At 36.8% G+C, this 15,344-nt stretch overlaps 1 protein-coding gene across 3 annotated transcripts in view; it reads right to left on the reverse strand.

Moving 5' to 3' along the window:
• Positions 1–15,344, reverse strand: part of LOC135471241 (phosphatase and actin regulator 4-like) — a 37,821-nt gene that overhangs the window by 14,464 nt on the left and 8,013 nt on the right. The window contains exon 1 of one of the 3 annotated variants that reach the window (XM_064750374.1): positions 12,434–12,850. The exons of 1 other annotated variant lie outside the window; for it this stretch is intronic. In XM_064750374.1, coding sequence (XP_064606444.1) covers positions 12,434–12,458 — 25 coding nt within the window. In that variant the 5' untranslated portion in view covers positions 12,459–12,850. Of the gene's footprint in view, positions 1–12,433; positions 12,851–15,344 lie in introns of those variants that run through there. One more of the 3 variants, XM_064750372.1, reaches the window with a different exon arrangement.

The following is a 15,344-nucleotide window of genomic DNA, read 5'->3' on the forward strand; positions in this document are numbered from 1 at the left end:
CAGTTCTGTGCTATCATATACAGCCCACAGGTACCTACTCAGCCTAAAATGCAATTTAGCTGCATGAGCTACATGTATGACTCACTCAAATCATAGTCATTCTAATACGGCCATCAATTGTTCCCACTGAATTAGATCCACATCAGTTCCTTTTGCAGCTTTTTTCCCTATTGCCCTACCTCAACCTGGCAATTATATTTAGCCTTTCAAGGAAATCAGGCTTCAGTTTTTTAAACTCTGTTTGATGATCCCAAGGCAAAGCGATGTATACAGTGACAAATGTTTCACTTACATTTAATTTAAAATAGCATCCATTCCCCTGATTCATACATGTACATGTTTTAAATGAAGTCCCCCAGTTTCTCAAGTCCTTACTTCCATACATACATACATGTATATTGAAGGGTAGATCTGAGATCTGTTTCATTCTTCCAAGCTTTCAGAAATACAGATCTGTACTCTTACATTCATTAACCCAGGACTCGGTGTTTTCAAGTATGCTCTCCCCAGTATGCCGAGGCTGTACGCTATGTTTTCTGCAATCCTTCACTAATTCTTACTTCATACCACCTAGTTATTCGTGAATAATAAAGACCATAACATCACAATGAACAAAAATGTATCTGTTACATGAGTAGCAAGCCAAACTTCGCCAACCACCAATTTCAAATAAATTCAGGTGCACTCCGCATCGTCCAGAAAAAGACAAAATCATGAAATGATTTCATTGAAACCATATGAGATGTACACCATATGAAGGGTGATTGACAAATTGTTTGAGAGTCTTAACTTAAGCTTGTGTTTTAAAAATGAACAGAAAAGAACTATAAACAATTATATTGTGAAAAAAGATGATTTTAATTTTGGGAAGAGCTGCCGAGTCCACCCTAGCAAACGAGTCATGTGGTTTGAAAATGGCCGCTGGTCAAGTTCTGATGCCGTCTGCATTCATGTGTCATTTGCAATGTTATGGTCTTTATTATTCCCACATAATGAGGTGATATGAATTCAGAATTACTTTAAGATCATGGGACACTTCCACAATAAGACAAGATAACTTTTTAACAATATAATAAATAAATAACTTTATTCACTGTATCCTTAAGCATAAGTTTGTCTTCTATCAATTCCAATGTAATTTGCCCACTGGCAACCGACTCTAATATTCCACATCAGGTCAGGTTAAAAGAAAAAAATATTGTTTTAAGGATGACTTTACATACAAGTACATACATTTACATGTACTTACACTCCATGTCTTGACTTCACTTTATTTACATCACCTGGTCAAATAAATAACTGATGCAGTATATGTTCCTGCATATCGAGGCCTCTGTGTCTCAGATGGTTAGCGCGCTAGCACAGCATAATGACCCAGGAGCCTCTCCGACCGTACCGTAAGTCTGTCAGCTACCTGCAGATGGCCGTGGGTTTCCCCAGGCTCTGCCCGGTGTCCTCCTACCATAATGCTGGCCGCCATTGTATAAGCGAAATATTCTTGACAACGGCGTAAAACACAAACGAAATAAATAATTAAATAAATATAGCCATATCACTTCATCTTTTCCTAATGTTTTACAATTATATACCACAATGGCTCAATAAGCTTTTCTTTCAGGTACTGATAAACACGGAATGATATCTTAATTAATCTTTTTTCAAACAGCTTTGAGAATAAGTGAAATTCACAAGCTTTTTTTCAAATGATTTATAAAAGTCTGGCCGAATCTTAAAAAATGTGACATCCATAAACTATACATGTACTTGAAATATTAGACAGTATATGTGGACTATTGGATGAGCCACGTATTACAGCCTGTCTACCATGTTGTTCAGCCCTTTCCACATCATGATGTTAAACTAAACAGTGCTATTGTTACAAAAAGCAAGGTCTAGTCATTAATTTCACACAATTAAAAAGCCCTAAAAGTGACTGTGTCTAAAACATGTTTTTTTTTTTTTTTAATTGTGCGAGGAGTTTACATGGTTGGGAGAACATGGTTTCTTTTTTTATTTTGATTATTTTGATGCACATAGACTTTTTTTTGTATGAATGTGTATGTAGCTAATGGGCCTACTGTACTTTTTAAAATAATACCTGTTAATTTGACTGGATCATTCGATGGATTCAAGAATATTTCACTAATTATACAACAGCCAGCATTGTGGCAGGAACTGGGAAGACACATGTTGTGAAATGTAAGACCATCTGCAGGTTGCTTGCAGTCCTTCTCACACACGACGACAGGAAGCCAGCATGAAATGGACTAGAACTCACAACAATCACATTTGTGAGAGGCTCTCGAGTAATTGTTTGGCACTAGCATGCTAACCCCTCTGCCAAACAGGTTTCCTAAAATAATATTAATATCTATCATATTTGTATGGTAATACGTACATGTATGTCCATACATTTATTTATATTAATTTTTTCCTTGGGATTTAATGCAGCACTTAAAAAGGAATATTTCACTATTAGAACACGGGTCAGGTTTAAGGGTAGAAGAAATTGGGCAGAACACATTACCAAATGAGCCAGTGAGGGTCTCAACATGATAAGATCTACAGCCACCTAAATTAAACTAATTGCTATTAAGATGCTATAATTTTACTTCAACTGTTTGTGAAAAGGAAAAGAGAACTCTCAAATCAGATAATATACTGCTCATGGGCCTTATCTGCAACGCTGTTTATGACCTAAATCAGAATTTGAAATCCCATTCCAACACTAATTTGCAGACTTTTAGTATGAGTGGAAATTGACGCAAAATTCAGCTTTTTTAGTGTGGTGAATTGTTAATATTGGATCACCTTCCCACTTACATGTACATGTTTGGTAAAGTTTAAACAAAGTTGAAGATTAATACCACCAGTACATGCGAATAATATGTCCCTAACAAAAGTTTAATTCAATTTCTTGCCCAGATAACAATATGCCTTAAATTTCCAGGATATGCAACATTACTGTCCTTTGTTGAGTGAGCAAAGTTTGAAAATTGTTGGGCAAGTAAACTGCAGTAACCCTGCCACTGACAAATCCTAAAGAGGATATACCAGAGATTGTTGGCAATGAATTTGATCAGTGCAAATTCACTCAAATTCTGCTTTATATTAAAATAGCCCAAATAATTACCTTTCACAAAATCACATTCAAAATCAGTAATAATGTTCCTAAAATTTTTTAATTGGGTTGCCTTATAAATTTTTCAAACTTCAGAATTGTTTTAATACTATAAATAGTACATGTATAAGCCTGATATTTACGATGGGGGAAATTTACAACGAGCACAGGGGGAACCCACCTTCCCACATACAATCGGAGAGGAAGGCAGCATGAGCTGGACTTAAACTCACAGCCATCACTTTGGTGAGAGGCTCCTGGGTCAGTGCACTAGCCAAAAACTGCATCTTCAGACTACTTGGAAGATGTAAAAGTACATTCATAGTAAATACAGAAAATTTGATTTGACTAGCAAATGTGAATATTTTGCCTATAATCTCTGATATAGCCTATTTAATATAATAAATGTGCAAGTTTCATGGGTATATTGCACTATATACAAATACATGTATGTACAAGGGAGTAACAATACATACTGGTATTTTTAGCTCCAATAACTACAATTATATACACTGTACATCAGAAATACATTTCAAACTTTCAGCAATTTTTCTTGAGAATACTATTAATATTAACATGTTGTCAGTGGAGCTAACAATAAGTTCAGGAAAGGCTTTTGGAATTTCACATTATTTGCATATAAACACGTATATATATGTACATATGTACAGACGCCAGGTAGTGCAGTTAACTTAATTTGAAGAGGGACTGAAAAAGCAATACTCTGACATGTTAAGACTTCACGAGTCTTGCAGGTCAAGCCTTTAGGCAGTTTAAGCGGCATGGCAGCATTCCTTAAAACAGTTAGTTCAGATCCTAGGCCACAGTAAACATTTCATATGAGACGGCATTTCCTGTATGTAAAAACCCTATCATCTAAACTCTACATTTCAGCCAAACTCTGGTCATTTTAAGCTAACTTCTGCCACCTAAATACGTAAGTATTCATATTAAAACATATTTAATGATACTGTCTTCATGGTAGTCAGTCATATGCACTTATAATCTCTAACACTAATAGCTAAAAAGCTCAACAAGCATGTGCGTGTAGCTTAACTGCAGACATTTGTGTTTTAAATAGCATTTTCTTATCCTTTAAAATCCATCCCGGCTAAATGTATTTTCTACATGTAAACTTAAACATGAGAATGGGCACTACATTCTCGGTTAACCTCACACTATCCTTATTGTTTCAGGCAATTTACATCATCAAATATCTGTGCTGGAACAGAGCAGGACAACCGGGGTGATGGAAGAGATCATTAGGCAAATGCTGTGGACCACACGTAATGTGGCCAGAGCAAAGGTGACAATACATCATGTACCTGGGCCTCACCTTGATTGTGCTGCAGCAAGTCATACTTGCCGGTTCTGTGCCAGGCCATGTTGATTCTCACCTCCCAGTCAATGACCAGCATCCTGAGCCTGACCACGTCCCTTAAGCCATGAGGTCACATCCAGACCACAGACAGTAACACTCCGTCCACAAGTGGTCAGCAGCACCTGGCCTATACACTACACTCAAACCTGGAGCTTTTCTCGGCCACATTCATGGACCACATGTATATATGATAAAGGTGTGTTCAAATCAAATGTGACTGTATATGTTCAAAGGGTTTTTCTTCTGATCCACCAAAAATTTTTTTCCGAAGTTGTGGTTTTGCCATGTATAAATGGCTTAAATGTACATGGTACATGTACCATCAAGATAAACATCATGACACAAGGAATATGTATTCATGCCCAAAATATTTGGTCAACTGTGTTGTTCATGAACAAATCCAAGGCACCTTTTTGCAAGTTGCTCATGGGTAAATTCTCCTCCGATATGGAACTTTAGTACACATTACCAAAATCAGCCTTGCAAATCCTGTGTAAGATTTGTACAGTTCACATCCATGTATAGTTTGCATCCATGCACAGAACATTCATTTGTATCACAAATAGTTATACTCCCAGAGAATGTTCCTCACCAGCAGATTTTAAGTCAAGTGACTCTGGTGCAGCAATAAAACTGAAACATCAAATATTCAATCTATTGACTGAAACACTGTATGAAACACTAGTTCAGTACATAAGTATAATTAGTTTTCATATGCAATCCAGTTCATACATTGGCTGTTTTTGCTTGATAGCAATATTCTGAACAAACCACGGTCAACAACTGTTTTCAATAAGCTAGCAACTCTCTGTTTTGATAGTAATAAACTTCTGACATTCAAGAAATGAGTTTAACACAACTGTGTTATGGCATTCATTTCTTTCGGTACTCATTCACACCTGGGTATGACCGTTAGCAAGACGATGTGTTGGACTGTCAAAGACATTCTATAAACAATTTTGACACACATGTACATCATAGAGTGTTGTACTACATGTTCCAGTCGAGTGCAAGACTTGAGGACGTCATCTTCAGTTCACCTGCATGTACAGTGCAAAATCCCAGGTAATACTCGGGCAACAGCTGGACTGACCAAATGACAGCAGATACTTCTCACGTCAATATCCATCATGGCGATGCAGCTTGCTTTCCATGCGCAAGGAATATGGCACTATTGTCTTCCTCCTACTTGAGCTACATCAAATCCACTACTCATTATCTAACAGCCACTCTTCATATGGCAATAGATGTGGCAGATAACTGCTCTGAGAAATGTGAATTTTTTTTTATGGAAGAATGATTCACCCTTCAAGCCAGTATTTTCCTTACAAAATGATGCATGACTGCATGTTCCGTTGATTCCATACCACGCAACTGTCTCTCATAGATGTATGGATTAGTATTCCAATATGCCAGGTAGTCTGGTACTTCTAACCAGTCCAGTAGTGTATGGCTGAAGCATTTTCATTTTACCTGGCCTAGTGTGAACGAATGCATGTACTAAACTAGACATGCAATTCGACCAGCAGCTTAATTCACCTGTTCCTCTACCATAGGCTCAGCTCGGCTGTGATAAGCAAGAGTAAACACAGCAGAGTCACGGCCGGTGTATCTGATGCCAGTCTGCTAATGTTACATCCACCTCTCCCCTCCCATCACAGACAACCGCCGCAACACTTTATCCTTCAGTGGCCTTAACATTACACCTTTAATGAAATGTCGGACAATAGAGCACTTGCTACGAGATGTGAAACTCCTCCACAAGTTTTTCGTCATTCAAAGATGTCCCTGTCTCCGGTCAGCCACATGTGCTACATCTACAATAAATAGGTATGCCTCCAGGTACATGTCCTGGGTCTGCCCACACCTGCTGGTGGCTCTCTGAATGTAGTGCCATGCTGTACATTACAGATTCAATAACAGCCTGATACATTATGCATTATTCATAAGGTGCCAGGCTACAGCGCGCTTACCCCAGAATCCATACGATAATGAGGTTTCATTTGAACAGATGCAGGTTTTATTAACAGTGTAATATCGGCAGGTAAGAGGAAAGGTCACTGTGGGGGGAAAATTTCAGGAATGTGTTATGACCAATCAGAAGAACAGGTGAAGGCAATCACATATACCTGTTTTAAAAATGTGCTTACCTGGGTTTTTCCAAGAGTGAGAATTATGGTCTCCTGCAAATGAGGGCGCATCAGATGAAAGCATTTTCTAACAAATGTAAGACTGAATTTAGCTGTACCTTGACCCAGATATTCTCACATACAAAAAATTTCGTCAACATCCGTGCGCCTGAATTATAATGTACATGATATGAGAAAAAATATGTACATCACAAAATTTTAAGAAAATCTGCCACTTCACTGAAGACTATACATGTAAAAATGGAAATCTGTTCCCAAAAGGACTGTTTTCAGATCATCTGCACCCTGTTCCCCAATAAAAAACAGAAGTTTTTCTCTTTGTGTGTGTGTGTTTTTTTTTTTAAGACAATTAGGTTCCCCACATCCCATGTACATATGCACTATAATCTCCATCTCTCGCAACTTGAGTGGAAACAATGTCCATGCACATGAACAAGTGTAAATGAACTTGTAACTTACTGTAGATATACTGTATGTTCCTACCAGATCATGAGACACTACATCACTCATGAGCATTCAACTTCCCATACTACGATAATAAAATCTGATGGTAAGCGCCACCAGCACGCACCCTATTAAGGATTAACAGCTACAGGCATGATATTCACCTGTAACAGTATGATGCCATGTACGTCACTAAAGGAATTAAGTAGGAAGTTTACATACATGTACATGTATGATCAGTTTGTACACTGCAGTGTGCATACAAGTCAATTAATTTGTTACGTCTTTCCAGCTATGCTTCAATGACACCAACAAAAACAATAAACAAGAAAACAAGAAACTCAGATGTTTAAAAATGCTTTCTACAATGTATGTGTTAACAGTGGTTTCAACAACAGGCTCTTCAATGCTCAACCAACCATTTCCTGGTACATACATGTACACAGTATTAAGTAATCAACAAAAATGTCTATATTATGTTCACGTCTTCTGAGAAAACCTTTAAACAAGAAGTTACATGTGCTTTAACACTTTATTTCTAGGCTTTTTTCAAGCACAATGCAGATAATAGACTTCAACGCATGTATCAGGAAGTGTTTTTTACAAAAAGATCTTTGTGACCACCCACCACAAATGTTTACATAAGGCACTTGTAAACAACCTACTTGTGTGTACATGCACCTCTACTGGCGCAAAAATCTAGTATAAAAACAGTTACATGCACCCACACAAGAGTATGTAGACTAAAATTCTAAATGTCTGCATTTCACATTTTGTTGTTGAAGAGATGTGCTTAAAAGTGTGGATGGTATAAACAATAAAAAGATTGGAGAATAAAATCTCAAAAATGTTGTTGATTAAAGAAACTTTGCAATGGCAAAATATCTTCCAACCAATTATAGGAGGTCAAGTTAACATGCCAGAGAACATCAATTTATACATGTACATTATTCACACACCCACCTGTCTGCATTACAGGTACTGAACATATTCCAGTCAGAATGAATATCTCACCACCATGTCAAAGAATGAATCTAATGTACATTCAATGTCAATCCCAAATGCCATAGAGCTAAAACCGTTATTTTTGCCAACATGATCATTGATTTCTCCACAAACATAAAAATGCAGTTTCAACAGTATGAATCTGTTACATTTAGGAGAAATACACGTAGCTGAAGAGTTCAGAATAAACAATGTAACACAGGAAGAATTTATCACAAAAATTCAAATTTTTCTAAAGTGACAAAAGCTTCATTTTTTTTAATTGTGAACCTGAACATGGAATTTCACAGTACTCATTATTAAATATTTCTTCCATCGAATCATGTACCTGTACTTCACAAAGCACACATGCAACAACATGTACTTACATGTAAATAATAATGAACTTAAGATTATTAGTCCTCTAGCAGCAGTGAGCCAGAATACTACTAAACGACACAAATACATCTTTGGCAGCAGGAAACATAAATATGTTACAACTTGATGTTACTATGATCATGTATATCTAGAGCGAATGAATGAATGAACAAACAAATGACTGATGAGGGTTTAACGCTACACTGGCGACACCTAGATAACAGCTTAAAACTTCACACCAGTGTGGCCTTATAAACGTGTAACTAGTGTATTTCATGCTCAGTCAAGCAACCTAGTGTAATACAACATGTCTGAATGGCACTGTCCTAAATTATCAATGAATGCTAGTTACAGTCACTAAATTAGCTAAGGTTAAATAATGCAACAGATGATTACCATTACAAAGTTTTGACAATTAACCTACTAAGGTGTTCTTCTAACCATTTTATCAGCACTTGAAACCACTTGATGCATGATTTTCACAGACAGCCAAGAGGTTACATGTTCACACACATTCATGGCACAGAATTCTTGACATGTTTTTGCATAAGCAATGGTGCATGTTTGTGCTGAGGCATGCTCTTCCCTATGGAACATCTGTCACTTCTAACCTTTCAACTCTGTTGTCACACATTTCCATCTAGCAGAAAGTACATACATGTATAAATGCAAATAAGGAGGATATAAGTATTAAAACATTACGCAGTGTAGACAGCAGATTTTCTCTATGTTAAAGGAACCTGCTTTCTTATATCATATGTAGGATTGATTTTCTAAATCATCACATTTAGCTATACTTTGAGATAAAATATTTTACCTGTAGTAGTGAGTGAGTAAGTGCTTGGGTTTAATGTAATACTTAACAATTTTTCAGTCATATGACGATGATTTAGCTGTAGTATACAAAATAGTTTAAATGGAATTCATATATATATATAGTTGTACATGTAATGTAAATGACGAAAGTTATTCATTCATAAAAAAGAATTTAAATTCAGCATTTTTGACAGAGCACATCTACATGTATTATTATGACAAAAAAAAAACAAAAACAACTTCTTATCAGAACTCTCCAACACACATTATTTTGAGATACTGAAATCTCGAACATTTTCATACTCCTATCAGAAGAGAGTAAGCAAAGTTTCCACTCCTCAGGAATTGAAGTTCTTCGCTGATATGTCTGTAATACAGTAATTTATGACATGTTACTGATGACAATGTCATGGGTGATGGTGTCTGGATGTCTTGCTTAAATAATATGCCACCACTGAGCTGACTGAGTCTGCTGTTAGAAACGTCACTGATGATACTGACAAGGTGCTCTGTCAGTAACATGTCGTCCTGACTGAGTGTTCCTTCGTAACAAGTAATCTTGACTGGATGCTAGTAACAAGAAACCTTGCTTTGGTGTTCTGTTTGTAACATATCATTCTGAGTCGTACTGTTTGTAACAACAAATTGTGGCTGGGTGTTTTGTTTTTAGCATGTCATCCTGACTGGGTGTTCTGTTTGTAACATGTCATCCTGACTGGGTGTTTTGTTTGTAACATGTTATCTTGTCTGGGTGTTCTGTTTGTAACATGTCATCCTGACTGGGTGTTGTGTTTTTTGCATGTCATCCTGACTGGGTGTTCTGTTTGTAACATGTTATCTTTGCTGGGTGTTCTGTTTGTAACTTGTCTTGAATTAGAATCATGAAACCCACTGTAAATTACACTAAATTTATGATGCCAAAAACTTTTAATTGTTATTTACATAAAATTAAGACTTCCAGATGTCTACTGACATGTGTAGAACATTCAGTGGACAATCAAATGCTCAGTATTATCCCCAGTTTCCCTTTGACCATCCACTCTCTCCAGTCGCCATATTTAGAAATATGGCCAAAGGCTGACTTTTTTGACTGGGTTACCTCTTCTTGTTGTCTAAATGACAGGAGATGTTCACTGAACCCTGAATGTCGAGACAAGGTATTGTGTTGTAATTATGCAGCCTACCATTTAACCTCAGTTCTGTTGTACAGATCGTTGTGAACTACAAATATATTATTATACTGGCAACTTACTTTCAATCTATAACATTCTTTACATGTACGATCCATGAGCAAATGTTGCATCTTGGGAACCTTTGTTCTGCCTCACTTGCATGTTATCTCGTTTGGCACAAAGTTAGACCATTGATGAATTTTCTGTTATACAAGTAATTCTCTTAATTGACATTTTTTGGCCTAGGAAGTTTAGTTAGGAGTCAAATGCAACTTATTTTTGTACTAAGCTGAACCAAATCGAAATTTTTCAATTTCTTTTGGCGGTATGTGCCTTTAAGATATCCTTTTTTACATCTGTTCCTCCTTTACTAGTAAATTGTACACAAGGTTTTGTCATTAAAAATTGCCAGCAGACATCATTAGACTTATGCATATGTTTACATATGTATTTTTTTTTTTTTTTTACAATAAATCAAATCTATCAAAGATAACTTCTCATAATTCTTCTTAGTCTATACAGTATTCAAACAAACAGGATGCTTAAGAGATAATTCTGTTGTGAGCACCACTTCTGGCTATTATATTTTATCAAATATTCAGGTCACATGTCATTTTCAAGTTTATAGACTACAACCAAGTTTTATCATCAACAAGGTCAAAGGTTGTTTACACAACAGCTACTCATTGTACATAAGGTATAATATTTATATGTATACATTCAGAACACTTACTTTGACTTTTTGCTTAATACGGCTTACAACCTTGTAAAACCATAGTATATCTGTCTCCACTTTTCCCCACCCCTACTAAATATATATATATATATATATATATATATATATATATATATATATATATATTTTTTTTTTTTGGATACATGTAAGTATAGAAACTGCTTCACTTGGGCAATTTTCTAAAATTACACCTTTCATTTACACAAAGTATGCAGAATTGTTTTCTTACATGTATAGCAAATCCTATCCTCCTTCTAAACAATCTGCAAAAAAACGTGCATATAAAAAACAACATCTACACAGATGTTTCAGATGGCTAACAAAGTTTAGCCATCAGGCCTAAATGATACATGCACCCTTATCACTAGCTTAAGACCTCTGGTGCCAAAGTTCATGATCATTTAAAAGACAGACACTTGAAATTCTGACTTTTATCAATCACATGATTCTAAGGTTTATCATTCACCTCCGGTCAATCATTTTTAAAGGCTACATTTATTTATAACTATAACAGATTGAGACCATGGTTTACTAATACATTGTAGCATAGCTAGAATACAACTGGTACAATTTAAGCCATTACTTCTGTATGCCTCAAACCTCTGTTGCACATCCAAGAATTTGTTCAAACAGCATAGTCTTGGTGTGAAAAGAAATCTACACTAAATCTGTACTGTATACATGTACATATACTGTATGTTAATATGTAGCAATCAAACCTGAAATAAGCATGGTGTGAGATTTTTTTCATTATGAATTAGATGTAGCATACATACCGATACAGCATCTTTCTGGGTCCAAGGCTTGGGATATTTTGGGGAATCAATTAAACAGTACATGTACTTTACATAATACTGACATGTATGAATTGTTGATTTCTCAATAATTACATGTAACTTTGAATAGAAGTGTACATGTAACTGAAGACAAGTAAAAGAATCAGTAGAACATAATTCTCATGTTCATATGGCACATCCTGCTAAAGTGAAGGGATACAGGGTAATACACAATAGCCTTAAACTGGCCTCACTGGCTTGGAATTGTCTGACCAGTGTCTTAACAGCTTACCCCATCCTTAGCCACTGCTCAGCTTCTAAAGCCTGGCGAGAACCATGACACACAGGCTTACTCCAAACAGCCCCTAACTTTGCCACCTGTGCAAGGATGGCCAGGTAACAAACACACCTGTTGACGAGAAACAAGTAATCGGCCCACCTGTCAACAAACTCATTAGCTACCAGCTATGTTTACCTTTTTTACGCCAAAAGCGCATCATGAGTCCTCGTTTCAGGTGTACATGTTAACAGGGTAAAAAAGATCCAGGTGTTTTATCCGTCTGTACACTGTCTTAAATGGTTTGTGCTGTATGGTAAGTTACATGTATATGTACATGTACATGCACATATGTTATACACTCAGCTGGTAGTTCCCCTCATTGGTAGTTCAATGTCCACACGATGTTATGGCCTCATCCTTTCACACCAGTGCAAACATCACAACTCAGTGGACAGGTAGATATGTTGTCATCTAACAAAGTCCTGCTGAGGGGAGTCACTACTGCCAGGCCCAATTACTTGGTAGAAAACTTAGGCTTCAGCTGTTCAGTACCTGGCCTACATAACTGAGTGAAAAGGGCACTTGTTGAATTCATCGCCTCTCCCTGTTAAAACCTGTATCCTGCACAGAGGCTTGCTACAGTTGTATTAAAGTATGTCATGTGGTCATAGGCTCTTGCTCATATACAATGACACAAACCTGCAGATAGGCACACTGACATTCCATACTCCATACCTAAAGTGGACAAGCTTACAGCTGACACAGTTTCACCTCTGAACACTCATCTCACATGGCATGGGTGATTGGCTGTAGGTTATCATGTGATCATGGTGATGACAGAGATGCTGACATAGTTCAGGACATTTGTTCCATCTTCCTACTTTTAGTTAGTGGACACATACTGTGACAGTCAAGAGAAAATTACCTGACTAACACATATAACATATAGGACATGTGTAGCCCCCACCAAGTCATCAGCTCACCCAAACAGACTTCTAAACTCACCTGTCCAGACACCTGTACAATAGTGCACCAAGAATCACAAATTGTACACCTCTAATCCTACAACACCACTTCCATCAGATGGTAAGACGTGTACATGTCAACAATGGGCACATGTAGATACACATAAAGATAATAATAATGATAATAATAATAATAGAGGTGAAGAACTTTCTTAATACGGTAAAATGAAATCAACACTTCATAAATACCTCTTACAATCTACATCAATGATAGCGCACACTGAAACATAACCATTCTTTGCACAAAGCCATAGTCTATGGCAAAAGATTTTATAAAAACATCTGTGTGAAGTCACTAAATATTCATGTATCTGCCCATAGAATTCTATGAACACTGACCACTTAAAATTCCAATCTCTTGACACAGTACTGAAAGTGTAAATAAGAGTTACTGAAACACCATCTTCAAGTTCTACAATTTCTATCAAATCTTCCTATTTTCAATTTGTATACAATTGTCTGGGTAGCCTGAAAAATTCTGTTGCATGAATCAAAGTTTAATAACCACTTTATAATATACATGTTGGTTACTGTGCTTACTATATTAAAGGATTTGCATCCAAATTTAGCTACTTGTCTTAAGTAGAAATATTGTAACCTGCTTAACAGTATGTTACGGGGGGGGGGGGGGGGGGGGGGATGGGCTTCTGAGAAATGTAATTATGACTGTAAATGCACCAAAAACAAGACATACTACCTTAGCCTATCTCTAGCCAGGTAAAGCTCAGCGGGTGACATAGACAGCCAACAGAGGTCTAGCTGGCCTATATAACCTGGGAATTCGTAGCAAAACGATGTCATTTTCAAGATGAATTCTAGCTACACAGAAGCAAATACACTGCTGTATCAGTTTGAACCCATAGTTCCTACATCTCTGGTCAGAAAACATATTTCGAGATTTCAGACGCTGAATTTAATCTTTATCCAGGAATTTCCAACATTGGCAATACGGACTGGTAAGCTATAGCTTTATCCTGTGTAACACTGTAGGTCTTTATTTTGTGTGTATATCAGATTTAATATTTACTATTCTTTCCTTCAGTCCACTTCACAATAAATATCATTCTATTCCCCGCAGGGATTTGCTTCAAAATGGGTCTGCGGGAATCAATTTTCGTGCATTTGATCACGGCAATACTGGAAGAGAAATTCTTCCAACTGTTTAATTTTCCTAGTTATATTATGGCCAGGTGACACACGCACGTCAAACAGATATTATGAAGGGCGGCTTTAATCCTTTTTTGTCTCCTGCGGTGTCACTAATCCTTGTAATCTGGATCAGACAGAGATCTGAAGAGATGTCACTTGTTTTCGCACCTTTGATGAGTAATTTTAATCAACAACCAGTATATCAACCCCAGTTATTTATTCTTGATTTACGCAGTCAAGCAACACGATTAGCTATGGATTGTTTTCTGTAAGCTGGTCAGAAACCCCTAGCACTGCCATAGCTGTCAAACTGCTATTGCGTTACTGTACAAAGTTCACAATTTGTGAAGCTCACTCATTGGTCCACAGGGTTTATATACATATATTTAAAGCCTAATTTTTCCTCCACGCTGTCAAAATTTAGCTGCAGCCTGGATTTCTTATCCCAACTCCTCTCAGCCCTGCAAAGATTTGGCTGTGTTTGGTGGGTATAAAACTCTTCCGTCTTGTGCCGTGAATCCAAGCTTTCCTGAGGGCCAAATTGTCTGAAAACTTGAAAAACTTAACTCCAGGGTTCTTTAATGATCAGTTTTTACAACCGTATGCAGAACAACGAACCATTTCGTGAAAAAATTTGATATGCTTGTTACCACTTGTGTGGTTTTTTAGCACTGAACTAAATGGCAAAGTTCTGGCAGCTCATAAAGGTTGGACTTCTAATGTTATTCGGCTACCGAATGTTGGGAAAAAAATGTGTACACCCAGCTCCACTATCTAGTGATTTTAATGCCATATTTACTCAGATTACTGTACTTTTATCCAATATTTGTTTACACTCAATTTACCAATACATACAGGGGTAGATAATTATGAATAAATAACCAATGTGGACACTAATCCTTTAAATCAAAAATAGAGGAAAGTATACAAAG

The sequence above is a fragment of the Liolophura sinensis genome, chromosome 7 (assembly GCF_032854445.1).
Source record: "Liolophura sinensis isolate JHLJ2023 chromosome 7, CUHK_Ljap_v2, whole genome shotgun sequence".
Taxonomy (NCBI): Eukaryota; Metazoa; Mollusca; class Polyplacophora; order Chitonida; family Chitonidae; genus Liolophura; species Liolophura sinensis.